This window comes from Bufo bufo, chromosome 3 (assembly GCF_905171765.1).
Source record: "Bufo bufo chromosome 3, aBufBuf1.1, whole genome shotgun sequence".
Taxonomy (NCBI): Eukaryota; Metazoa; Chordata; class Amphibia; order Anura; family Bufonidae; genus Bufo; species Bufo bufo.
In genome coordinates this window covers 606,286,458-606,314,201 of record NC_053391.1, presented here as the reverse complement: position 1 = coordinate 606,314,201, position 27,744 = coordinate 606,286,458, and the positions used below count along the sequence as shown (strand labels likewise).

Genomic DNA, 27,744 nt, shown 5'->3' with positions numbered 1-27,744 from the left:
ACTGTTAATTAAATAAATACTCTCCTAGCCCCGTTCCACCAGTGAATGGAGCACATCCTGCTTTCGCTCACACCAGGCATTATGAAGTGACATTATCATGCCTGCTGAGCTAAGCACAAGGGAGCACAGGCTGAGGAATGATCAGCCTGCTCATTTACTGAACCCAACAGGCATGATGATGTCACTGCATCGTGCCTGCTGCTAGGGAGATCACGAGCCTGGTGAAAGGTGGACAGGAAGCTGACAGCTCCCTGCTTCACCATTGCATTCAACTGTCCCTGTCGAAGAGACAATTTAAAGCAGGACATACCTCAACCATCCCAGGACCGCGAGATAGCCGCCAAAATCTGTGACTGTCCCACCAGTTCAAGGACAGTTGGGAGGTAAGTGTGTGCATTGTGGCATTTAAACAATGAGCCAAATGCTTTTTAGAGGGGAAAAAATAAGTCTATATGGGGGCGGGCAGTGAGACCACATGAGGTGCTTGGGGAATCTGTCTTTGACCTGCCAGAGGAGTAGGAATGAGCTCGTCCACAATGAAGCGTGCTGGTGGGCTATAAGCTGGAGCAAGTGACAGTCTGCCTGAATGAAAGCTGTAGGTCCTCTGAAGTTAAACCAGCAATGTTAGAATGGTTTCATGGAGACATAGTGATGGGTAGAAAGTAATCTGTGAACCATGTGAGCTGTGTGAAATTTCAGCCCTGTGGGTAGCTAACCTTTTGAGACTGAGCTCTGAGCAAGAGAATGAGTAACCAGTGAAAGGGAAAGGTTATACCCAGGGCCAGCTCCAGGTTCATGTGGGCCCTTGGGCAATAAATCTCAGTGGGTCCCCTTGTGGCATACCGTATAATGACCCCCAGTGCCCCCCAGAAAGTATAGTGACCCCCAGTGGCCCCCATGCAGTATAATGACCAGTAGTGGCCCTTCATACAGTATAATAACTCCCCCAATGCCCCAACACACAGTATAATGACTCCCCCAATGCCCCCCACACAAAGTATAATGACCCCCTCGATGCCCCCTACACACAGTATAATAAGCCCCCCTGGCCTCCCATACAGTATAATTACCCCCCAGTGACCCTCCATTCAGAATAAAGACCCCCCAGTGGCTCCCCATTCAGAATAATGACCCCCCAGTGGCCCCCACACAGTATAAGGACCTCCTGTGGCCCCCATACAGTATAATGATTAGAGATGAGAGAATCGAAGTTGACAAAGTGGAATTCAATCCGAATTTCCTCACCCTTTGTGGTAACGAATTACATTTTTTCCTAAAATGGCTGCTGCACGTGTGAGGACAAGGAGCAAAGAAATCTGGGAATGAGGGATCACCTACAATGCCATGCATGCAACCAATCAGCAGCCAGCCAGCCCCTGTGATGTCACAGTACCAGGCCCGGCGCTATAATAAGACAGACCAAGTGGCTGCCTTAGGGCGCAGAGATGCCGAGCCAAGGATGGGGGGGCTAAAAAATGAAACTTTTTTTTTAAAAATAAATCACTTGCACGCTACCGGCCGCCCGCCCGCCCGTCCGTGGCTGTTCTCCTCTGTGTGGTACTGGTATCTTCTCTGTGAGCTCCCGACAAGTTTGAGGACCTTTCCCACTCAGCCAATCAGTGGCCGCAGCTGTGTCACATGTCAGGCCAGTGATTTCCTGCTAAGCCAATCACTGGCCTGACACGTGACACAGCTGTGGCCACTGATTGGCTGAGTATGAAAGGTCCTCAAATTTGTCAGGAGCCCAGAGAGAAGATACCAGGACCACACAGAGGAGAAGGGGAGCTGCTGCAGACGGGACCAGGGCCAGGTGAGCATAATATTTTTTACACAACATTAATAGGGAGTGGGAGTGGGAAATGTGCCATGGAGTGGGGAGAAATGTGACATGGGGGGTGATGTGACATGGGGGGGTTAAATGTGACATTGAGAGGGTGAAATGTGACATGGAGGGGGAGAAATGTTACATGGAGGGGGATAAATGTGACATCGAGGAGGTGAAATGTGACATGGAGGGGGAGAAATGTGACATTGAGGAGGTGAAATGTGACATGGAGGGGGAGAAATGTGACATGGAGGGGGTGAAATGTGACAGGGAGGGGGTGAGCACAGGGAGGGGGTGAGCACGCAAGCACTTTGGTGCTTGATCAATACCAGCGGTCAGGCTCCTGGCACTGAGAACGTTGAGAGGTACATCAGTGATGTGCAGACAGTAGTGAATGATGATGATGATGTAGCCGATCGCACTTGGGAGTCTGGTGAAGAAGGGGCTTCATCATCATTATCATCATCATCAGGAGAAGCGGTTTGCAGCTTGCATGTGAGGCAGCAGCTGAACCAGCAGGGTGGCAACGTAGCAGTGAGTCAGCAGGCTGGCATCAGTGGGAGGTCGAGAGCCAAACGTGTCCAGGGTTAACCACCTGATTCGCAGGAGCTTATGGAAAGAAGCGGTGCAGGGGTTCACGGAGGCAGCAGGTTCTGTAGACATCTATGTGGAATCAGCTGACGACAGTGTAAAAAGAGTGCGCTTCTTCTTGACGCTAACATCGACCTTTAAGGCTGAGTTCACATTTGAGTTATTTATTTAGTTTTGGCCCCATAACTGCCCAAATAAGTAATGTGTGCAGTCAGGCTCGGACTGGCCCACAGGGGTACAGGGGAATCCCCCGGTGGGCCCCTGAGCAAGGTGGGCCCCTAGTCTCCCACCCCCTGCACAAGTGGCACATAACACATTAGACTTACTGTATTACATACATATATTCAGTATACAGCACCTCAGCCAGCCTATGTTCATATAAAAAACTTGTTAGATTATTTATTATATTTCAATGTATCCGTACTGTGGGCCCCCAAAATAAAAGGGTACCCCAGTCCGACACTGTGTGCAGTGATTCTAAAGCTCCATTCAGAGGTCCGTAGAATGGGTCTGCATCCATTTTGCAATTATCCAGAACGGGTGCGGACCCATTTATTCTCTATGTGGCCGGAATAGATGCGGAGAGCACACTATGTGCTCTCCGCATCCGCATTTCCGGGCGCGGCCCCGATCTTCCGGTCCGCAGCTCCGCAAGAAAATAGAGCATGTCCTATTCTTGTCCGCAATTGCGGACAAGAATAGACATTTCTATAGGGGTGCCAGCCGGGTGTATTGCGGACCCGCAATGCACTATGGACGTCTGAGAGCGACGTCTGTCATCTGCATGTCATACTGCATGTCATACTGACTCACAGTATTATTTCACTACCACAGCAGATTGTGATTTGCCACGAATAAATTCGGATCTAATCTTTTTGGAAAATTCGGCGAACCGATCGAATCTAATTTTTTTTAAATTCTCTGATCTCTAATAATGACCCCAGTGGGCCCCCTCATGGGGGATCATACTGTATGTAGGGGACACTGATGGTCATCATACTGTATGGGGGTCACTGGGGGTCATTATACTGAATGGGGGGCACTGGGGGTCATTATACTGTGTAAGGGGCACTCACACAGTATAATGACCTCCCAGTGGCCCTCTCACATACCTATCATTGCTGGAGCGCAGGGAGCCAGCAGTCCTTTCATGCACTAACCAAAGCCTCTTCATGTCATGACGTCACCGCTGGGCCGGGCCTGGAGGAGTGAAGGAGCTGCTGTTAGTGAATGAAAGGACCGCTGGCTCCCCTACACTCCAGGAATGAGAGCTTCCATCTGTATTGATGAAAGTGCTCATAGCAGCTGGCCCAGCACCCCCCTGAGAGCTGGCACCCGGGGTGGACTGACCTCCCTTGGCACGCCACTACACAGTGGGCCCCGGCACTTGCCCGGGTATGCCGGGTGCTAATGCCGGCCTTGGACTTATACCTCTTCCTTTATAAAGTAAAGAATTCAAGTGTTGCATGTTATATTGCAAGTTACCGTTTGACTGAGACAAGTAAGGTGTCTTTGTGGAGTTAACATGGACTTGAATAAAGATCAGGTGGATCTGTGTGTAGTACAGTTTAAAAGAGGAGCTGTCACCTCTCCTGACATGTCTGTTTTAGTAACTGCTTGTACTCCACATGTAATACAAATTCTGGAGCATCTTTTTATATAACTCTAGATTGTGCCATTTCTCTGTTATCCCTACTAGAAATGTATGAATAACTTGCAAGCAGTCTGCAATAAAGGTCCAGTTGGGTGTTACCAGTTTGACAGTCTGACACAAGACAATCAGTGCTGCTAGTTGCAGACTTTGCAAGCTCACACTCCCACACCCACTTGGACCGTTAAAGCAGACTTCTGGCAAGTAGCAGAACTCCTTCTGTGCACAGAAATAGGTGACGTGCATGTTTGCCACCAAGGGTGGTGGGAGCAAATTCTGTGAAAGGTAGAATCCTAGTGGTCATGAGGATCAATGGAACCTATGCATATCTATACAAAGTGCCTGATGCAACTCCATGAGAAATACCTACTGTAGGTCTGGCTAGGACCCACAGCAACACTGTAGGAAGGTGTAGGAATGGTGAAAGCCAGCAGCTAACTGGCCCTTGGAAAACTTGGTCCTGGTAGAGATCCAGTTGCAAGTGAGCAAGTAGTTAAGTTCTGCAAAGTTCAAGTGTTTAGCATCACTTAGTGTGTTCAACAACCATAAAGACTTTTGTGTCACTCCAGTTTTTTTTTTTAACCATCATGCTTCTGTAATCTGTTTAAAGTAATCACTATTTGCTATAGTAAGGGCATAATACAATATATACTATTCACAACAGTTATCATCAACCAGTACTTACCCCAACTAAGTGACCCAGAACAACAGAGAGGCCAATAGAAAGTGATGGAAACCCTACATTGTCATCCCTCCTGTCATCAGTAGAGGCATAAATGCAGAGCACTAGTTGGAGGGTGAGGATGATTTCCACAGTCACAGCCTGTCCTTCTGTTGCATTATTACTAGGCTGGAAGCAAAAAAACATATTAAAAACTTAATGACATTCCCAAATGCAGTCAGATATGATCAAATTATATACTGTTTTCCTATTTACTGGGAGCAGAGTGACATTCCCTGACATCATGATATTATTTAATAGCTTTCATTGAATTATCCATGTTATAGTATCTCAATTCTTATAGTGAAATAAACTTATTTACCAGAGCTGTAAACCAATATATTATCAAAAGTAAATAGTCTTATATTATATATATATATATAGCGTCCGGCACTCTTAGCGTCCGGCCACTGTTAGCGCATCGCACACCCCACCGCTGATCAACTTCGGACGGTTGATCAGCGGTTTTGAATTTATATTTTTTCCACATTTTTCCCCTTTTTTTAGTTAGTCTTTTTTTTTCTGTTAGTTTTTAGGGATAAGTATGTGAACACCCATGCCCCCACACACACGCACACTGAATAATTATTTACACGCACGCAGACACACACTCCCCTATGGCCCGCCGAATGTTATCTGCCAAGGAGGCATACGCCCAGCTTGCCTCTGAGTCCGAGAGTCCTAGTGAGGACGAGGATGATCCCACTTTCCTGTTGTCATCCGCGTCCTCCTCATCATCTAGCGATGATGATGAGCCCCCAAGGCGGAGCAAGGGGACCGCAATGCTAGGGACCCTCTGGCCCACCCTAGTACGAGCAGCTCTGGGGCTCGTACTTGTTTTCCGGCCCACTAGTTAAATCTATTGGAGCCCCCTGCCGGTGAACTTGTCTGGTGTACCTCAGAGCGATTTGAGCCTGTGCTTCCTGAGTTTGTAGGCCAATCAGGAATCCAGATTTCCACAGTGGGCTTCACTGAATATGACTTTTTTAGTCTTTTTTTCAGTGACCAACTGGTAAATCTAATGGTGGAGCAGACAAACCTGTATGCCCAACAGTTCGTTGCTCAACACCCAGGCTCCTTTTTGGCTAGGCCCGGTGGCTGGACCCCGGTCAGTGCAGCCGAGATGAGGAAATTTTGGGGCCTCGTGCTGCACATGGGCCTAGTCAAGAAACCTAGTGTCAGGCATTACTGGAGTGGGGACGTCCTCTACCAGACCCTACTTTACAGTACGGCCATGACACGTACCCGGTTTGAGGCCATCCGGAAATGCCTGCATTATTCAGATAATGCAGCATGTCTCCCCAAGGTGATCCTGCCTATGACCATCTGAATAAGATACGGCCGGTCATCGATCACTTTGGGGCCAAATTTGTACAGGCCTATGTACCTGGAAGGGAGGTCGCGGTTGATGAGTCTCTCATTGCGTTCAAGGGGAGACTCATTTTCCGCCAGTATGTTCCCTCAAAGCGAGCGAGGTATGGCGTGAAGCTGTACAAACCTTGTGAGAGTACCTCAGGGTACACTTACAAGTTTTGTGTGTACGAGGGGCGAGATTCCCGTATTCAACCCCCAGAATGTCCCCCCACTCTGGGTGTTAGCGGGAAACTTGTGTGGGACCTTATGCACCCACTGCTAGATAAGGGTTATCACCTGTACGTGGAGAACTTTTATACTAGTATCCCCTTGTTCCAGTCCCTCGCCGCCAGATCCACGTCCGCTTGTGGGACCGTGCAGAAAAATCAACGCAGCCTCCCTGCCCACCCCCTCCAGGTACCTATCCCCAGGGGTGAGACCCATGCCCTTACCAGTGAAAACCTGTTGCTGGTCAGATATAAGGACAAGAGGGATGTCCTTGTACTGTGCACAATTCATGGTAACGGCATCACCCCTGTCCCTGTGCGAGGTACCGCGGCAACGGTCCTCAAGCCCGATTGTATCGTCGACTACAATCGGTATATGGGAGGAGTTGATCTCTCTGATCAAGTCCGCAAGCCATATAACACCATGCGCAAAACTCAGGTGCAGGTTGCCTTGTACAACTCTTTTGTGCTGTCCAGGAGCGCTGGCAACACAGGGACATTCCTTCAATTTTGTGAGGCAGTCCTCAAGGCCCTGATCTTTTCTGACTGGGAAAGAGCAGGCCGGAGTACCTTGGGAACTGGAGGCGCCCGGATTGTCCCTGGCCAACACTTTCCAGGTGTGGTCGGTTCCCCATACTGGAAAGAAGGGACTAACCCCAAAAAAGTGCAGAGTGTGTCGCAGGAGGGGGATACGGAAGGACACCACTATTCAGTGCAACACATGCCCCGATCATCTGGGCCTCTGCATTGACGGTTGATTCAGGGAGTACCACACTTCCACAGAGTACTAAATTTATATCCCAATTTAGCCACTGACAATCGGATAAAAAAACTGGTTCTTAGCCTTGAGACACCGAAAAAAAACTTAAAAAAAACTAAAATAATTGTAAAAAAGTAGACTTATGAGGTATCGCCGCGTCCGTAAGAATCTCCTCTATAAAAATACCCCATGACCTAACCCTCCAGATTAACACGGTCAAAAAAAACTAAAAAAAACTTGCCAAAACAGCTATTTTTGGCACTTTTCCATTTCAATCAGTTTTTTCCGGCAACAAAGCAAGGGTTAACAACCAAACAAAACTTAATATTTATTACCCTGATACTGAAGTTTACAGAAACGCCACATTTGTGGTCGTAAACAGCTGTATCACTAAAAGGCAGGGCGCAAAAGGAAAGGACCGACATGGTTTCTGGAAGGCCGATTTTGATGCCCTTTTTTATTGACACCATGTCCCTTTTGAAGCCCCCCTGATGCACCCCTAGAGTAGAAACTCCCTAAAAGTGACCCCATCTAAGAAACTACACCCCTCAAGGTATTCAAAACTGATTTTACAAACTTTATTAAGCCCTTAGGTGTTCCACAACAGTTAATGGCAAATGGAGATGAAATTTCAGAATTTCAATTTTTGGTAACCTTACCTCACAAAAATGTAATATAGAGCAATCACAAATCATATGTACCCTAAGAATAGTCCAAACAAAACTGCCACCTTATCCCGTAGTTTCCAAAATGGGGTCACTTTTACGGAGTTTCTACTCCAGGGGTGCATCAGGGGGGTTAAAACAGGACACGGTGTAAATAAACTGGTCCATAAAAATCAGCCCTCCAAAAACCATACAGCGCTCCTTTCCCTCTACGCCCGTGTGGCCGTACAGTAGTGTACAACCACATATGAGGTGTTTCTGTAAACGGCAGAGTCAGGACAATAAAGATACAGTCTTGTTTGGCTGTTAACCCTTGCTTTGTTAGTGGAAAAAATCGGTTAAAATGGAAAATTTGTCAAAAAAATGAAATTCTCAAATTTCATCCCCATTTGCCAATAACTCTTGTGCAACACCTAAAGGGTTTACAAAGTTTGTAAAATCAGTTTTTAATACCTTGAGGGGTGTAGTTTCATAGATGGGGTCAATTTAATGGAGTTTCTACTCTAGGGATGCATCAGGGGGGCTTCAAATGGGACATTGTGTAAATAAACCAGTCCAGCAAAATCTGCCTTCCAAAAACCATATGGCGCACCTTTCCCTCTGCGCCCTGCCGTGTGCCCGTACAGTAGTTTACGGCCACATATGGGGTGTTTCTGCAAACTACAGAATTGGGGCAATAAATATTGAGTTTTTTTGGCTGTTAACCCTTGCTTTGTTACTGGAAAAAATATATTAAAATGGAAAATTTGCCCAAAAATCTAAATTCTGAAATTTTATCTCCATTTGCCATTAACTCTTGAGGAACACCTAAAGGGTTAACGACGTTTTTAAAATCAGTTTTGAATAGCTTGAGGGGTGTTTTCTATTATATAAGCCTCACAAAGTGACTTCAGACCTGAACTGGTCCCTAAAAATTGGGTTTATGAAAATTTCTGAAAAATTTCAAGATTTCCTTCCAAACTTCTAAGCCTTGTAACATTCCCAAAATATAAAATATCATTCCCAAAATGATCCAAACATGAAGTAGAAATATGGGGAATGTAAAGTAATAACTATTTTTGTAGGTATTACTATGTATTATAGAAGTAGAGAAATTGAAACTTGGAAATTAGCAATTTTAAAAAAAAAATTGGTAAATTTTGTATTTTTTTATAAATAAAAATAAATGTATTTGTCATGAAGTACAATATGTGACGAAAAAACAATCTCAGTATGGCCTGGATAAGTCAAAGCATTTTAAAGTTATCACCACTTAAAATGACATTGGTCAGATTTGCAAAAAATGGCCTGGTCCTTAAAGGGCTTCTGTCACCCCCCAATTTTCAGTTTTTGACTTATTATATTTGTTAATGTAAGCAGATTCCATATATGCCCCTCTTACCTCGGGCTGTGCAGTAATTACAGTAAAAAACATACTTTTATTATATGTAAATTTCTTCACTACCAGCAAGTTGGGCGGACTTGCTGGTAGCCGCCGCATCCTCTGTTTGAAAAAACGTCCCCTCCTCCACTTGATTGACAGGGCCAGCGAGCGCTCTCCTCCTCTCGCTGGCCCTGCCTGCAGCCTCAAGTCCCGACCTCTCTTCCGGGTGTAGGGCTGACATCATCGGCGCAGACGCACTGAGGAAGGAGCGGCCGTCCTTCTCTCAGAGCGCCTGCGCCGAATGACGACCGGTACGGCGCAGGTGCGGGATTTGATGCTGCAGGCAGGGCCAGCGAGAGGAGGAGAGCGCTCGCTGGCCCTGTCAATCAAGTGGAGGAGGGGGCGTTTTTTCAAAAAGAGGATGCGGCGGCTACCAGCAAGTCCGCCCAACTTGCTGGTAGTGAAGAAATTTACATATAATAAAAGTATGTTTTTTTACTGTAATTACTGCACAGCCCGAGGTAAGAGGGGCATATATGGATTCTGCTTACATTAACAAATATAATAAGTCAAAAACTGAAAATTGGGGGTTGAGGGGTGACATCAGCCCTTTAAGGTTAAATAAGGATGTGTCCTTAAGGAGTTAAAGGGGCGGGCGCTATAAAGGTCCGTGTTAAAGGGGAGGTCACTATGAAAGTCACTGTTAAAGGGGCAGTCACTGTGAAAGTCACTGTTAAATGGGCAGTCACTGTGAAAGTAACTGTTAAAGGGGCGGTCACTGTGAAAGTCACTGTTAACTGGGGCGGTCACTGTGAAATTCACTATTAAAGGGGCGGTTACTGTGAAAGTCACTGTTAAAGGTGCGGTCACTGGTAAAGGGGAGGTCACTGTGAAAGTCACTATTAAAGGGCCGGTCACTGTGAAAGTCACTGTTAAAGGGGAGGTCACTGTGAAAGTCACTGTTAAAGAGGCGGTCACTGTGAAAGGCACTGTTAAAGGGGCGGTCACTGTTAAAGGGGCGGTCACTGTGAAAGTCACTGTTAAAGGGGTGGTCACTGTGAAATTCACTGCTAAAGGGGTGGTCACTGTGAAAGTCTCTGTTAAAGGGGCAGCCATTGTGAAAGTCACTATTAAAGGGCGGTTACTGTTAAAGGGGCGGCCACTGTGAAAGTCACTGTTAAAGGGGCGGTCACTGTAAAAGTCACTGTTAAAGGGGCAGTCACAGTGAAAGTCACTGCTAAAGGCGCGGTCACTGTGAAAGTCTCTGTTAAAGGGGCAGCCTTATAGGGGGGTGAATGCAGCCTTATAGGGGGGTGATCAATGACAGGGGGGTGATCACCCCATATAGACTCCCTGATCACCCCCCTGTCATTGATCACCCCCCTGTCTTTGGAATGTGGGCCCCTTTGCCCACCTAGGCTGCAAAAAAGTGTCACACATCTGGTATCTCCGTACTCAGGAGAAGTTGGGCAATGTGTTTTGGGGTGTCATTTTACATATACCCATGCTGGGTGAGAGAAATATCTTGGCAAATGACAAGTTTTCCCATTTTTTTATACAAAGTTGGCATTTGACCAAGATATTTTTCTCACCCAGCATGGGTATATGTAAAATTACACCCTAAAACACATTGCGCAACTTCTCCTGAGTACGGAGATACCAGATGTGTGACACTTTTTTGCAGCCTAGGTCGGCAAAGGGGCCCACATTCCAAAGAGCACCTTTCGGATTTCACCGGCCATTTTTTACACATTTTGATTTCAAACTACTTACCACACATTTGGGCCCCTAGAATGCCAGGGCAGTATAACTACCCCACAAGTGACCCCATTTTGGAAAGAAGACACCCCAAGGTATTCGCTGATGGGCATAGTGAGTTCATGAAAGTTTTTATTTTTTGTCACAAGTTAGTGGAATATGAGACTTTGTAAGAAAAAAAAAAAATCATCATTTTCCGCTAACTTGTTACAAAAAATAAAAAATTCTAGGAACTCGCCATGCCCATCAGCGAATACCTTGGGGTGTCTTCTTTCCAAAATGGGGTCACTTGTGGGGTAGTTATACTGCCCTGGCATTCTAGGGGCCCAAATGTGTGGTAAGAAGTTTGAAATCAAAATCTGTAAAAAATGACCGGTGAAATCCGAAAGGTGCTCTTTGGAATGTGGGCCCCTTTGCCCACCTAGGCTGCAAAAAAGTGTCACACATCTGGTATCTCCGTACTCAGGAGAAGTTGGGCAATGTGTTTTGGGGTGTCATTTTACATATACCCATGCTGGGTGAGAGAAATATCTTGGCAAAAGACAACTTTTCCCATTTTTTTATACAAAGTTGGCATTTGACCAAGATATTTATCTCACCCAGCATGGGTATATGTAAAATGACACCCCAAAACACATTGCCCAACTTCTCCTGAGTACGGAGATACCAGATGTGTGACACTTTTTTGCAGCCTAGGTAGGCAAAGGGGCTCACATTCCAAAGAGCACCTTTCGGATTTCACCGGCCATTTTTTACACATTTTGATTTCAAACTACTTACCACACATTTGGGCCCCTAGAATGCCAGGACAGTATAACTACCCCACAAGTGACCCCATTTTGGAAAGAAGACACCCCAAGGTATTCGCTGATGGGCATAGTGAGTTCATAGAAGTTTTTATTTTTTGTCACAAGTTAGTGGAATATGAGACTTTGTAAGAAAAAAAAAAAAGAAAAAAAATCATCATTTTCCGCTAACTTGTGACAAAAAATAAAAAGTTCGATGAACTCACTGTGCCCATCAGCGAATACCTTGGGGTGTCTACTTTTCAGAAATGGGGTCATTTGTGGGGTGTTTGTACTGTCTGGGCATTGTAGAACTTCAGGAAACATGACAGGTGCTCAGAAAATCAGAGCTGCTTCAAAAAGCGGAAATTCACATTGTTGTACCATAGTTTGTAAACGCTATAACTTTTACCCAAACCATTTTTTTTTACCCAAACATTTTTTTTTTATCAAAGACATGTAGAACAATAAATTTAGAGAAAAAATTATATATGGATCTCGTTTTTTTTGCAAAATTTTACAACTGAAAGTGAAAAATGACATTTTTTTGCAAAAAATCATAAAATTTCGATTAATAACAAAAAAAGTAAAAATGTCAGCAGCAATGAAATACCACCAAATGAAAGCTCTATTAGTGAGAAGAAAAGGAGGTAAAATTAATTTGGGTGGTAAGTTTCATGACCGAGCAATAAACGGTCAAAGTAGTGTAGGTCAGGTGGCCTGGTCATTAAGGGTGTTTAAGCTATAGGGGCTGAGGTGGTTAAAGGGGCAGCCACTGTGAAAGTCACTATTAAAGGGGCGGTTACTGTTAAAGGGGCGGCCACTGTGAAAGTCACTGTTAAAGGGGCGGTCACTGTGAAAGTCACAGTTAAAGGGGCGGTCACTGTGAAAGTCACAGTTAAAGAGGCGGTCACTGTGAAAGTCACAATTAAATGGGCGGTCACTGTGAAAGTCACTGTTAAATGGGCGGTCATTGTGAAAGTCACTGTTAAAAGAGCGGTCACTGTGAAAGTCACTGTTAAAGGGGCGGTCACTGTGAAAGTCACTGTTAAAGGGGTGGTCACTGTTAAAGGGGCGGTCACTGTGAAAGTCACTGTTAAAGGGGCGGTCACTGTGAAAGTGACTGCTAAAGGGGCAGTCACTGTGAAAGATTCTGTTAAAGGGCCAGCCACTGTGAAAGTCACTATTAAAGGGGCGGTTACTGTTAAAGTGGCGGCCACTGTGAAAGTCACTGTTAAAGGGGTGGTCACTGTTAAAGGGGCGGTCACTGTGAAAGTCACTGTTAAAGGGGCTGTCACTGTGAAAGTCACTGTTAAAGGGGCGGCCACTGTGAAAGTCACAGTTAACGGGGCGGTCACTGTAATAGTCACTCTTAAAGGGGTGGTTACTGTGAAAGTCACAGTTAAAGGGGCGGTCACTGTGAAAGTCACTGTTAAAGGAGCGGTCACTGTGAAAGTCACTGTTAAAGGGGCGGTCACTGTTTAAGGGGCGGTCACTGTGAAAGTCATTGTTAAAGGGGCGGTCACTGTGAAAGTCACTTTTAAAGGGGCGGGCACTGTGAAGTTCACTGTTCAAGGGGCCGCCACTATGAAGGTCACTGTTAAAGGGGTGGTTAATGCTAAATGGGCGGTTATTGTTAAAGGGGCGGGCACTGTGGAGGTCACTGTTAAAGGAGCGGGCACTGTGAAGGTCATTGTTAAAGGGGCGGGCACTGTGAAGGTCAATTTTAAAGGGGCGGCCACTGTGGAGGTCAATGTTAAAGGGGCAGTGTCACAGCCACTATCTCTGGCTGTGACCTTCCGTCCTTGCTCGTTCGGTGCTCCTCGCTGAAGTTTCATTTCTGTGTGTTATTTGTGGCTCTGTATGGGTTAACTCCCCTGTGTTCCTATCAGGAGTTAATCCTCTCTGTCTGCTCCATGGGTGTGGCCTATCTGCTGCACCCATGGAACCTGTATATAAGGCTGAGGTTTCCTCAGTTCTGTGTCAGCTCTCCTGGTGTGTTTTGTCTTGTCCTGCTCCTTGTTTGTACCCACTCTCCCATGCTGCTGTCCCATGGGATCTGTGTCTGTCTGTGCTCTGTGGGTTTCCTACTTGTTCATTCCCGTCCTCTTTGATGTCCTCTTTCCTGTGTTTCTGTTATCTGTTCTGCTAGTTATGTTTTAGTTACCTTGTGTGTATTCATGTCTCTGTTCAGCAAGCCCTTGCTACACCTTTCTTTGCAGCAGAGTGCCATGGGTAAGGCCATGCAGTTTACTACTGGTGGAGCAAGTCCTTCTCTGCTCATTGTCATTCCTGTTTCCTTGCTATGTATTCCTGCTTGTGTTATTAGTTGCCCTGTTTTGTATTTGCCTGTCTATGTTATGTTTGCCTATGTGCCGTCGGTACCTTCTGGTACCTGTTGTCCATTTGTTCTTGCTGTCACTGTCTAGTTCACGCTCTGGAGTGGACCCTGGCAACGTCCTGCTGCAAAGCCTAACCCTACCATCTGGGGCCCTAGTGAATACCAGGAGTTGCTTAGTCACGCCCCTCTGGAGTATTACTAGACAGTGGCGCATTGGGGGTTTTCTCCCACTGTGCTGACAGTACATAGAGCTCATGTTTTGTCTGTGCTGCCTTCCCTGGTTTGTGTTTGTGCAATAAACTCTTATGTGTCTGTACCTGATTTCCGTTTTTTTATTGCTTGACGACGCGGTGGTCTCTCCTGGGACCTTCAACTCGTGACAGGCAGGCACTGTGGAGGTTTTTGGTAAAGGGGCGGGTACTGTAGAGGTCACTGTTATGGGGGAAACTGTCGATATCTTTTTACGACACACGGAAACATAATATGAAATATATGAAATATACCCGTGCGAAATCGGGTCTTCCTGATACTATATATAGGTGACCAAAAAATTGCTTTTTTGGTACAGTTTTTATTTTATTTTTTACAGCATTCACCTGAGAGGGTATATAATGTGTTATTTTTATAGAGCAGGTCATTACGAATGCAGCAATACCTAATCTTTTGGTTTTGTATTTCACAGTAAAAACATTTTTGAAAAGAAAAAGCTTGCTTTTGTTTTATCTTTTTCTGAAAGTCATATTTTTTCATTTTTAAAGGGTTTCTGTCAACTTAAAAATGGGTATTAAGCTGGCTAACATTAGCGATGTGCTAATGTCAGCTGAACATAACTATATTAGTGCCATCTCACTGCCTGAAGCCTTTATTGAGAAAAACTAACTTTTATTATATGCTAATTAGGCGTCTCCCTTCCCTGTTCCTCTGATAGGCTGCAGGCCTTGTGCCGGCAGCCTATCAGAGCGGTGCAGGCGGCACGATGATGTCATCGCGTCGCCTGAGCTGTACAGCGCGGGACACAGGCCGGAAGAGGCCTGCATCGCATCGCTGCTAAAGAGGTAAGTATAAGGGTTTATTTTTATTTTTTAATACCGGACTTTACTGGGACATGAGGAGGCACTTCATACTGGCAAATGAGGGGGAGGGGGTTGGAACTTCTTACTGGCAAATAGGGGGGATTGGCACTTCTTACTGGCAAATGGGGGGGTTGGCAACTTGGCAGTTACTGGCAAATGGGGAGGTTGGCACTTCTTACTGGCAAATAGAGGGGGTTTGGCACTTCTTACTGGCAGATGAGGGGGGTTTGGCACTTCTTACTGTCAAATGAGGAGGGTTGGCGCTTACTGTAAAATGAGGGGGGGTTGGCACTTCTTACTGGCAAATGAAGGGGGGGTTGGCACTTGATACTGGCAAATGAAGGGGGGGTTGGCACTTGATAGTGGCACATGGGGAGTTTGGCACTTGATACTGGCACACAGGGGTTTGGCACTTGATACTGGCACACAGGGGTTTTGGCACTTGATACATGGGGCGGTTGGCACTTGATACTGGCACATGGGGGGTTGGCACTTGATACTGGCACATGGGGGGGAGAGAGGCACTTGTTACTGGCACATTATTGGGGGCACTATTGGGGACCACAGGGCACAGTATTGGGGTAGTAGGATGTTTTGTCCAGAAGATGGTAGGATGATGGAAAAGTAGTAAACTAAGATTTTTTTTGGTCAAACTGCAGAGATTAAAAAACGGCGTAAAAATGGTTGTCTGGTGTGAAAGGAGAAGACGAGGACAGAGAACATCTACATCGAAGGAGACGTCACTGGATGTAAGAGGTACGGGCGCGATTTATGAGTGGGGATGTGTGTGGGTGTGGTTTGAGGGCGGGTGGGGACACAGGGGCCCCATAATCTCCTATTGCCCGGGGAAATGCCCCTCCCAAGACTGGGGGGGGGGCCCATGGATCAGTTTCGCACCAGGGCCCCATGGATTGTGTGTACGCCACTGCACAAGAACATTGGTAGAAAAAAATATAGAGTATACGGCTATCATAAAATGGAGAAACGCAAAAACATGACATATTAGGTATTGCTACATATGTTACAACCTACTCTATAAAAATGTTACATGATCTACTGTGCCAGAACAGCTATTCTTTGGTTACCTTTAGAGATGAGCGAATCAAAGTTGACAAAATGGAATTCGATACGAATTTTAGGAAAAATTTGATTTGCACCGAATTTGAATTTCCTCACGCTTCGTGGTAACGAATCAAATTTTTTCCTAAAATGACAGCTGCACATGTCAGTACATGGAGCAAGGAACTCTGGGAAGGCGGGACCACCCATAATGCCTTGCATGCATGCAGCCAATCAGCAGCCAGCCCTGTCATGTCACAGCCCTATAAATAGCCTCAGCCATCTTGGATTCTGATATTATCCAGTGCAGGGAGAGACGTCATAAGGCGCTAGGGATAGTGCTAGAAAAAACTTAATTGTGCTAAAAAATTATTTACAAGTTCAGGGAAAGATTATTCAAGGTGTAGGGAAAGGATAGTGAGGAATCATTCCGCAGCATTTATTTTGAACAGGGTTCAGTAGGGGAGGTTACAGCCTGGTAATAGGAACAATCCTATTACACCTTGCTGCACTAACTGGGGATCCAAATTACCATTATACAGCTCTGTAATTCCAGCAAACAGTTCTTGTTATTGGGGTGCAAGTGCTTTTTTATACAGGCATTAACAGGGTTTATTACAGGGAAATATTTCTATGTCTTTTTTGCCCTTGTGTGGTGTAGTTATATGTTCTAAAGCATTTTTTGGCTTGCATTAGTGGGAAATAAAGGGCTTATTAGCCGTTGTGTGGTGAAGTGGGAAAATTACAGCCCATTTTTCGTGTATTAGTGGCAAAAGTAAAATATATTTGCTGTTCAGCGGTGCAGTTATATGTTCTAAAGCCCTTTTTGCCGTGTATTAGTGGGAAAAGTAAAATATATTTGCCTTTAAGCAGTGCAGTTACTGTATATGTTTTAAAGCCTTCTGTGACATGTATAAGTGGAAAAAAATAAGGGCCTATTTGCTGTTCAGTGGTGCAGTTATATGTTCTAAAGCCATTTATGTTGTGTATTAGTGGCAAAAGTAAAATATATTTGCCGTTCAGCGGTGCAGTTATATGTTCTAAAGCCCTTTTTGCCATATATTATTGGCAAAAGTAAAATATATTTGCCATCCAGAAGTGCAGTTTTATGTTCTAAAGCCTTCTTTGGAGTGCATAAGTGGAAAAAAATAAGGGTCTATTTGCCATTTAGCGGTGCAGTAACATGTTCTAAAGCCCTTTTTGTCATGTAATAGTGGCAAAATTAAAATATATTTGCCGTTTAGTGTTGAAGTTATATGTTCTAAAGCCCTTTTTGTTGTGTATTAGTGGCAAAAAAATTATATATTTTCCGTTCAGTGGTGCAGTTATATGTTCTAAAGCCTTTTGTAGCGTGTATAAGTGGAAAAAATAAGGGCCTATTTGTCATTCAGCTGTGCAGTTATATGTTCTAAAGCCCTTTTTGTCGTATAATAGTGGCAAAATAAAAATGTATTTTCCGTTCAGCGGTGCACTTATACGTTCTAAAGCCCTTTTTGTCGTGTAGTAGTGGCAAAAGAAAAATATATTTGCCGATCAGAGGTGCGGTTATATGTTTTAAAGCCCTTTTTGTCATGTATTAGTGGTAAAAGTAAAATATATTTTCCTGTTCATCGGTTAGTTATATGTTCTAAAGCCCTTTTTGTCATGTATTAGTGGCAAAAGTAAAATATATTTGCCGTTCAGCGGTGCAGTTATATGTTCTAAAGCCTTCTGTGGCGTTTTTTAAAGGGAGTCTGCTACCAAAATTTGACATTATAGACCACTTACATAGCGCTGTAGCATAACTATAGATGAGTCAAATGGTGCCCAGATCACCGCTGGCCCGGGCATGCGCACTGCGATGACCATTATGGGCAGTGGCATCGCTCCATGCAGTGCGCATGTGCTGGTGCAATCTCGGCCAGTACATTAGATGAGCAAGGAGCTTACAGGGTGGGCCAAGCAACAGGCTGGCTTGGGGTTATCTGAGAAGAAGGCAAAGTGGCCTGAGCACTTACAGCCCGAACTCCGCCCCTGGGCACTTGCGAGCCCTTATTTGAATATGAATAAAACTGCACTTTTGCCTCTGGTGAACTTCAGAACAAAACAACAAAGGTACCATTTGACTCATCTATAGTTATGCTACAGCGCTATGTAAGCGGTCTATAATGTCAAATTTTGGTGACAAACTCCTTTTAAGTGGAAAAAATAAGGGCCTTTTTGCCATTCAACAGCGCAGTTATATGTTCTAAAGCCCTTTTTGGCGTGTAATATTGGCAAAATAAAAATATATTTGCCATTCAGCAGTGCAGTTATATGTTCTGAAGCCCTTTTTGTTGTGTAATATTGGCAAAATAAAAATATATTTGACATTCAGCGGTGCAGTTATATAATCTGAAGCTTTTTGTGGCGTGTATACTTGGAAAAAAGGGCCTATTTGCAGTTCAGCGGTGCAGTTATATGTTCTAAAGCCCTTTTTGTCGTGTAATAGTGGCAAAATAAAAATATATTTGCCATTCAGCAGTGTAGTTATATGTTCTAAAGCCCTTTTTGTCATGTTATAGTGGCAAAAGTAAAATTTAATTGCCGTTCAGCGGTGCAGTTATATGTTCTAAAGACTTCTGTGGCGTTTAGAATTGGAAAAAAAATAAGGGCCTATTTGCCATTCAGCGGTGCAAATATATGTTCTAAAGCCCTTTTTGTCATGTATTAGTGGTGAAAATAAAATATATTTGCCTTCAGCGGTGCAATTTTATGTTCCAAAGCCTTCTGTGGTGTCTATAAGTGGAAAGAAATAAGGGCCTATTTGCCATTCAGCAGTGCAGTTATATGTTCTAAAGCCCTTTTTGTCATGTATTAGTGGCAAAAGAAAAATATATTTGCTGTTCAGCGGTGCAGTTATATGTTCTAAAGCCCTTTTTGTCATGTATTAGTGGTGAAAATAAAATATATTTGCCTTCAGCGGTGCAATTTTATGTTCTAAAGCCTTCTGTGGTGTCTATAAGTGGAAAGAAATAAGGGCCTATTTGCCATTCAGCAGTGCAGTTATATGTTCTAAAGCCCTTTTTGTCATGTATTAGTGGCAAAAGAAAAATATATTTGCCGTTCAGCGGTGCAGTTATATGTTCTAAAGCCCTTTTTGTCATGTATTAGTGGTGAAAATAAAATATATTTGCCTTCAGCGGAGCAATTTTATGTTCTAAAGCCTTCTGTGGTGTCTATAAGTGGAAAGAAATAAGGGCCTATTTGCCATTCAGCAGTGCAGTTATATGTTCTAAAGCCCTTTTTGTCATGTATTAGTGGTGAAAGTAAAATATATTTGCCGTTCAGCCGTGCAATTATATGTTCTGAAGCCTTTTGTGGCGTGTATAAGTGGGAAACAAAGGGCCTATTTGCCGTTTAACGGTGCAGTTATATGTTCTAAAGTTCTTTTTGTCATGTAATAGTGGCAAAATTAAAATATATTTTCTGATCAGCCATGCAGTTATATGTTCTAAAGCCCTTTTTGTCGTGTATTAGTGACAAAAGTAAAATATAATTGCCGTTGAGCGGTGCAGTTACAGTATATGTTCTAAAGCCCTTTTTGCCGTGTATTAGTAGCAAAAGTAAAATATATTTTCCGTTCAGCGGTGCACTTATATGTCCTAAAGCCTTCTGTGGCATGTATTAGTGGAAAAAAATAAGGGTCTATTTGCTGTCCAGCGGTGCAGTTATACGTTCTAAAGCCCTTTTAGTCGTGTAATAGTGCCAAAATAAAAATATATTTGCCGTTTAGCACTGCGGCTATATGTTCTAAGGGCCTTTTTGTCATGTATTAGAGGCAAAAGTAAAATATATTTGCAGTTTAGCGGTGCAGTTATATATTCTAAAGCCATTTTTGCCGTGTATTAGTGACAAAAGTAAAATATATTTCCCGTTCAGCCATGCAGTTATATGTTCTAAAGCCTCTGTGGAGTGTATAGGTGGAAAGAATAAGGGCCTCTTTGTCGTTCAGCAGTGCAGTTTTATCTTCTAAAGCCCTTTTTGTCGTGTATTAGTGGCAAGAGAAAAATATATTTGCCATTTAACGGTGCAGTTATATGTTCTAAAGTCCTTTTTGTCATGTAATAGTGGCAAAATAAAAATATATTTGCCGTTCAGCCATGCAGTTATATGTTCTAAAGCCCTTTTTGCCGTGTATTAGTAGCAAAAGTAAAATATATTTGCCGTTCAGCGGTGCACTTATATGTCCTAAAGCCTTCTGTGGCATGTATTAGTGGAAAAAAATAAGGGCCTATTTGCTGTCCAGCGGTGCAGTTATACATTCTAAAGCCCTTTTAGTCGTTTAATTGTGCCAAAATAAAAATATATTTGCCGCTCAGCACTGCGGCTATATGTTCTAAGGGCCATTTTGTCATGTTTTAGTGGCAAAAGTAAAATATATTTGCAGTTTAGCGGTGCAGTTATATATTCCAAAGCCATTTTTGCCGTGTATTAGTGACAAAAGTAAAATATATTTCCCGTTCAGCCATGCAGTTATATGTTCTAAAGCCTCTGTGGAGTGTATAAGTGGAAAGAATAAGGGCCTCTTTGTCGTTCAGCAGTGCAGTTTTATCTTCTAAAGCCCTTTTTGTCGTGTATTAGTGGCAAGAGAAAAATATATTTGCCGTACAGCGGTGCAGTTATATGTTCTGAAGCCTTTTGTGGCTTGTATAAGTGGTACAAAAAAGGGCCTATTTGCCATTCAGCGGTGTAGTTATATGTTCTTAAGCTTTTTTTGTTGTGTATTAGTAGCAAAAGGAGTAGTCATTTTCACAGCTCGAGGTATCCTCCCGGAAGCTTGACCTCTGCACATCGACAGTCTGCATTGTGAAGCTTGTTTAAAGGGTTTCTACCGCTAGAAATACTGTTATGTAGCTGACTGACATTAGCGATGCGCTAATGTCAGCACTACATAACAGTATGTTTCTAACGTTAGTCCCTGCAGCCATTTTTGTTAAAAAAGCACTTTTATTATATGCTAATGAGCCTCTAGGTGCTATGTGGGCGTAAAATCAGCACCTAGAGGCTCCGTCCACTCACCCATTATGCCGCCCAGGTCCAGTGTTGTGCCCGCCCAGCTCCTCTTGATTGATGGCACGGTCCGCCGTATCGCTGACGAAATCCCGCGCCTGCGCCGTTCACTTCTGTCTTCGGTGCAGGCGCAGTGAGTGAAGGCTGCTCTCCTGATGCCGGCTTCCTCATTGTGACGTAGTCGGCGCAGGCGCAGTGAGGAATCTGGCACCAGGATCGCATTATTCACTCACTGCGCCTGCGCCGAAGACAGAAGTGAATGGCGCAGGCGCGGGATTTTGGCAGCGATGCGGCGGACCGTGCCATCAATCAAGAGGAGCTGGGCGGGCACAACACTGGACCTGGGCGGGATAATGGGTGAGTGGACGGAGCCTCTAGGTGCTGATTTTACGCCCACATAGCACCTAGAGGCTCATTAGCATATAATAAAAGTACTTTTTTAACAAAAACGGCTGCAGGGACTAACGTTAGAAACATACTGTTATGTAGTGCTGACATTAGCGCATCGCTAATGTCAGTCAGCTACATAACAGTATTTCTGGTGGTAGAAACCCTTTAAAAGAAAAATCCCACAGTGCAAAACTCTGCTGCTTTGCTCCTTCAAAAACAATTAACTCTGTACAGCGTGACACCAATGTATAATTTTTCATATACCAGACTGAAAAAGTATTCCAATTACCTGTCTGACCACATAGCTGCTGAGAAGCAGAAGGGTCTTGCCATTGAAGTGGGCTCAGAGCTGAACCTAAAAGCCAAATTTTCCTGTTTACCTGGAAAGGACAGAAATCCACTGGCTGTGCTCATACAGATTTCATCCAAGCCTCCACTCACCAAGGCAAGCACTGAGGACTGGATTGTGTGGACAGGTTGGTTCTGCGGGACGTACACAGAGGCCGATCTATTGGAGGTGTTACAAGAGACATTTACTTGCCTCCCGCTCTTCCGAGGCGCCCACGGCTATCGTAGGGACGTGGTTCCAAAGAAACTTTGACTGTTGTTTCGGTAAGCTGGTGATCCGTTCTCAGGACGTGGCTAGCAGCGATGTGGACCGGGTATGACGTGTCTGGATCAGTGTCGGCCACAGAGCTTGTTTTCTCTGTGCCTGTCGAACCACGCATGGACATTTATTATGCCATCCACGCAGTGGACTTTAAGACTTTATGGAATGATATTCATAAATCAAAGGATGAGGTCACGTTGGAGGAAGTGGACAATTTATTCCAATGTCTTTACTCACATTTCTTCAGACACATTAGAATCCACTTATCAGCAACCCAGCTCGTCAAGGTGATGGCTTCTGTGGCATCAGCGCATTGTGAAGGAAAAGTAAAGTTCCTCAGTAAGGACTACCTAATCCGAGTGCTGGGATTCATCACGGAGCTGGCCATCAATAACATCCAGTATTGAACACACGGACGACTATCATCTCGGACCTTGTCCACAATGTTCGGGACCCCCCGGTCGTCTTACATGTCTTAGACATGATCCCTGCAGTGCCTACTACATGTTATGCCGCTTATTACCATTTTATTACAGTGGCTGTGAGACCTGCACATACTAAGGCTAATTTATAAAGATTTTTGGATGTTGCCTGTACCGACCAGTTACTGTCCAGCTGTGTAGCCTGCACTGTAGGAATGAGCTGGGGTTGGCTTGTTTGCTGGACTAACCTCCAGTTATCAGCCATAACCCCATATATTTCATGATCAATATGCATGACTGTGGCGAAACCAACCTCGCCACTGGGCTTTGGAGAGGCCTGTTTACCAGCCTCTTGCCTCAGAATTATGGCCCATACTAACTTTAAAGGAGAAGACAGACCGGCCGCACAGCTTAAATCTGTCTTTGGAATTGTATTTTGTTATGTGAGGGTACCCAGATAGCTAATTTTATTGTATTTGTGTATTCTGAGTGCCATTCACCTAATGATATGCACTCAGACTTGAGCTATCTGGGGATATGTTAAATGTCTGTGTTTGCTGTGGGGGTGTGACATTGTGTGTTTGGGTGGTGATTTCTGTCCTGTTGTCTCCACATGTGTATTGGCGATTTCCCTTTGTCCTGAGAGATAATTGAATTGCTCCTCGGGTGTCTCCAGGGCAGAGAGGAGGAAACCATGATGCATTGTGGGGATGTGTTGTGTCTGTGTATCCTGAGTGCTACGTATCTGTCCTGTGTCACAGTCTTCCTTCTGGTCCCCTAGGGGCGTGTCCACCAGATGGGGACCTGCATAAATACGGGCGGGTAGCCCTCAATAAAGAGTGCCTGTTTTATCCTTCATCATGTTGAGGCTGGTGTTTGGGTAACTGATCGACCCTGGGGATTGCTATTCACGGAATATTTGCTATACTCCCCTGGCTTTACTACTAGCTCTTGCAAGAGCTTGTTCCTGGTTCCTGCTCTCTGGATGTAGGAGAGGTTCACCCACTGGAGCCTGGAGCCTTGTCGTAGGTCCAGGGTGGGTAGGAGACGGTGAGGCCTCAACCAAGCTTCGGCGGTTCGTGGGGTCTGCAGCGCTTACGGTGTCAAGTGGAGTGCTTGGAGTCCTCGGAAAGCACTAGGAGCACCTATCAACGGAGGTACCCGGTCGGGGTGCCAGGAGATCCGTTACAATGACCATCGTGGTCACCTCGACACTAGTAGTCAATCAATTCTTGTTGATGAAGCACTTTTCTTTCAGTTTGTCTTTTAAACCTTGTGGTTTTGCTCCTTCTGTGTTGTATTTTATGTGTGACAATGTCCTGTTTGTGAAATAAATGTTTTTTTCTCCCCTGTTCAAAAAAAAAAAAAAGAATTGGCTTTTGACTTGGTAGCCAAAAGCAGGAGTAGGTGCAAATATTCCATTCACGTGTCATCTGTTTCGGATCCACTCCTGTTTTTTTTTGGCATTAGCAATACTGATGAAAAACTGACCAAATGCTGACCGAGTGAAGGCGGATGCTCAACAGACAGAATATTTTTTTGGGGGGTTATTTATCTTGATAGAGATGTGGACTACATTCTTTGATTCAGCTAAGAAAGCTCCCACATATTTTAGCTGTCAGACAACACCTTATCTTCTCCAGAGCACAAAGGTTCCATCCTACCCAAGAGAACACGCCTCTTTGCTACGTCATATATGCTTTTTCTGATGTTAGAGAACTCCATTACAAGATGGTGCTTACAGCTAGATATTTACATAGTTCACATACCACAGTTAATAAAACAATGCACAATGGGCAGATACCAAGTGTTATCTCTTGTCTTATTTTCATATTTCAGACAATGTAACAATGCCACATGCCTCAGGAGGAATGCCTCTCTGATGTCTATATAAACTGCTGTACTTCCTGTAAGAAACAAGAATTTTCTTTGACCCCAGTGTGTGTGTCATAGTTATTTTCTTCTGTGCACGTAAAACCCTTGGGTTAGTATTAATTTGGAGCAGTAGACTAAACGTAATCAGCCCCGATTGAGGCCACTTTATCATTTGACGCCCGATACGTGGGGCTCAGGAGAAGTAACGTCGCTAGCCGAAGTTTTGGGGTTCCCAGAGCACGGTGGACCACGCTTGAGGAGGAGGACTGCAGCCTCAGAGACAAGGTGAGAAAATTTTGGTTATCTCACCTGCCTCTTGCTGGTCCACTGTGCTGTGGTAATATGTTCTGCTATTGAGGTTACGTACGTAGTAGCAACTTCAGTTGATGTAAAATCCTGAGTTCCTAGAATCCTTCTTTTGAGTTTGCTCTTCTGTGTTTGTGTTTTGTCTGTGTGTTTTTTTTTCAGGCACATTCACAGTTAACGGTTAAGCATAGCAAGAGATTTCCCCTGGTGTGGGGGGGGGGGGGGGCTACAGTTGATTTCTGCTGGACCTGGACTGGAGCATCTTTACAGATCTCCCCTTAGGAGGTGGCAGATGGAGTAGCCCTGGGGGACTATGGTAAATATATGCTGGACCTGGACTGGGGCATCTTAAATAATCTCCCCTTAGGAGGCGGCAGGTGGATTAGTCCCGGCTGGCGGCCCAGACGTGGGATCCAGAGTGTATATACTGCATAGGGGTGTGCTTTGCTTGGGAGCATGAAGTTGAAGGTGCCAGCTTCTGTCTTGGTTGAGTGTGTGGCAGTAAGTATGTGAAGCATTGTGTCTTGTGTGCATGTGTGCCCCGCACCATGTGTGAATCTGTTGCCCGGTGAATATAGAGGGAGAGAAAGGGGGCCGTAGCTGCACGGGGGGAGTGATGTCATGACGTTGTGAAGTCATGACATTGGAATGTGTCATTGTGAGAACGCTGCAATACTAAGATATAGTGGATATAATCAAAAGAAAATGTGCGTGAGGTACTGAGTGTGTGTGTGTGTGTGTATGGAGCATGTATGTATGTTATTTGAATGTTATTTGTTAATAAGTTCAAACAGTTGTGTGTGTAAAAGTATGAGAAAGTGTTCTATATGTCTGTTCGACATTGAATGTTATGTCTGGCTGGACCGGGAACTTGACCTTGTGTGTTGCCAACTAAAAAACTGACTAGTAGAGGAAGGTCACGCAGCCAAGTTTACTGTGAGTGAAATCAGCTCTGATGAGATAATGAGGCCAAATTAAGAGTTAAGTCGAAAATGAAAAAGATCATCACACAGGGAGGGGTGTGTGTTCTGGCTTTAGGCCAAAAAGGAGCGAAATTATTTCAAAGTTTCTCACAGTGAGTAAACACAGGACATTCGGCCTTGAATTTAGAACATTCTATTCTTGATATTATAAAAAACCAATGCAAGTGTCAACATGAAAATAATTGAGTATAAGAAATTGGGCTAGACAGAAATGTATGACGCCACTGATACTACCCTCCAAGATGGCGCTGTGAGACCCTACCACACCCCCCAGCAGCCATCTTAACTGAGGTAAGTATTGTTTAATTGTTTTTTTCAGATGAAATGTTTTAACTTCTATGTTTCTGTTTTTCAAGTAAAGTCAAGTGAAGTCCCCCCTCCTGCACATTTGCTAGAATCGCAAAAGGTGGGGATTGTGATGGAGATAGTCTTGACTGTGGTAAACTGTAGCTTTAAGCCCAAACAGATTCAGTCTTTTTCCCTGTATTTCATATGATGTTGCTGAAAAATGCTAACCTTAAGATACGAAGTATTAAAGAATGTAAACAGGCGGTGAAAAACATCAGCAAGCTAATGAAAGGTGTAAACATGCCCGCGCCCCCCCCCCCCCCCCCCCCCCCGCCCCCATTCTCTGATGCTAAACTGAGAGTAGTAGTGAGAAAAAGCATGTAGGGAGATATAGGGTGGCTAAAAGATAACAAGCTCACAGAACAGACAGAAGTCTTCCTGCGAGAGGCAAGTGTATAGAGGAGGAGGTGTAGAGAGGCAGAGAAAGTCGGGTTGTGAATGTTATCAGGATAATGTTAAACCACCTCCCCAACAGAGAAAGGAAACAGTAGGTCTTCTGCCACCCTATAATGGTCCTGCAGAGTCTGCGGGACCCAGAACCCAGATGAGAGATAAGATAAGATGCCTTTATTGTCACTGTACAATACAATGTAATACAATGTACAATACAATGAAATGATCCTAGATGCCATGGACAGAGGAAAAAGAACTGACATTTAAACTAAAGTATTACACTAGAAAAAAACAAAAAACATTGCACTAGAAAGCATTACTATTCACAGTTCACAGCATATATATAGCAAGAGCAAGGTAGGAAGTGCTTATGAGTATATATACACACTGATCAGACACCACTGCAGACAAGAGATCATCATGGGTTCATGAATGCAGCAGTCACTTTCAGTCTGTGGTAGTTTGTATCCTTGGAAGGGGCAATAGTCTCTGAGCATTTAGGAGACTGATTGCTTTGGGGTAAAAGCTGTTCTTCAGCCTAGTGGTGCGGGCATGTAAGGCTCTAAGACGCCTACCAGAGCGTAGGGGAATGAAAAGGCTGTGGCCGGGGTGAGTTGGATCCCCGCAGATAATTTTTGCCCTGTTGCTGCAGCGAGCAGTGAAGATGTCATCCAGTGATGGTAACTGAGTACCAGTGATTCTGCCAGCCATTCTGATGATGCGCTTGAGGGTCTTCTTGTCCTCAGATGAGCAGCTGGAGTACCACACTGTAATGCAGTATGTGATAACAGATTCTATGGTGCTCCTGTAAAAATTGACTAGCACCTGTTTTGGGAGTTGTGCTTTCTTCAGACTCCTCAGAAAATAAAGCCTCTGAAGGCCTTTTTTGGTAATTTCTGTTGTGTTTTTTATCCATGACAGGTCCTGACTAATATAGCCTCCCAAGAATCTGAAACTTTGAACTATCTCCACGTTTCCACCATTAATGGTAATGGGATGGTGTCCATTTTGTTTCTTCTTCCTAAAATCCAGAATTAGCTCCTTTGTTTTCTTGGTATTGAGTATGAGGTTATTGTTCTTACTCCATCTCTCTAGGTTCTCAACCTCTTTCCTATAGGCTGTTTCATCATTGTTGGAGATTAGGCCTATCACGGTCGTGTCATCTTCAAATTTTATAATGGTATTGGTATTGTGAATAGGTTTACAGTCATTTG

The 27,744-nt window shown here is 44.3% G+C and overlaps 1 protein-coding gene across 1 annotated transcript in view; it reads right to left on the bottom strand.

Moving 5' to 3' along the window:
- Nucleotides 1–27,744, bottom strand: part of LOC120993867 (aquaporin-2-like) — a 124,569-nt gene that overhangs the window by 26,783 nt on the left and 70,042 nt on the right. The window contains exon 2 of the mRNA XM_040422338.1: nt 4,753–4,917. Coding sequence (XP_040278272.1) covers nt 4,753–4,917 — 165 coding nt within the window. The remainder of the gene's footprint in view (nt 1–4,752; nt 4,918–27,744) is intronic.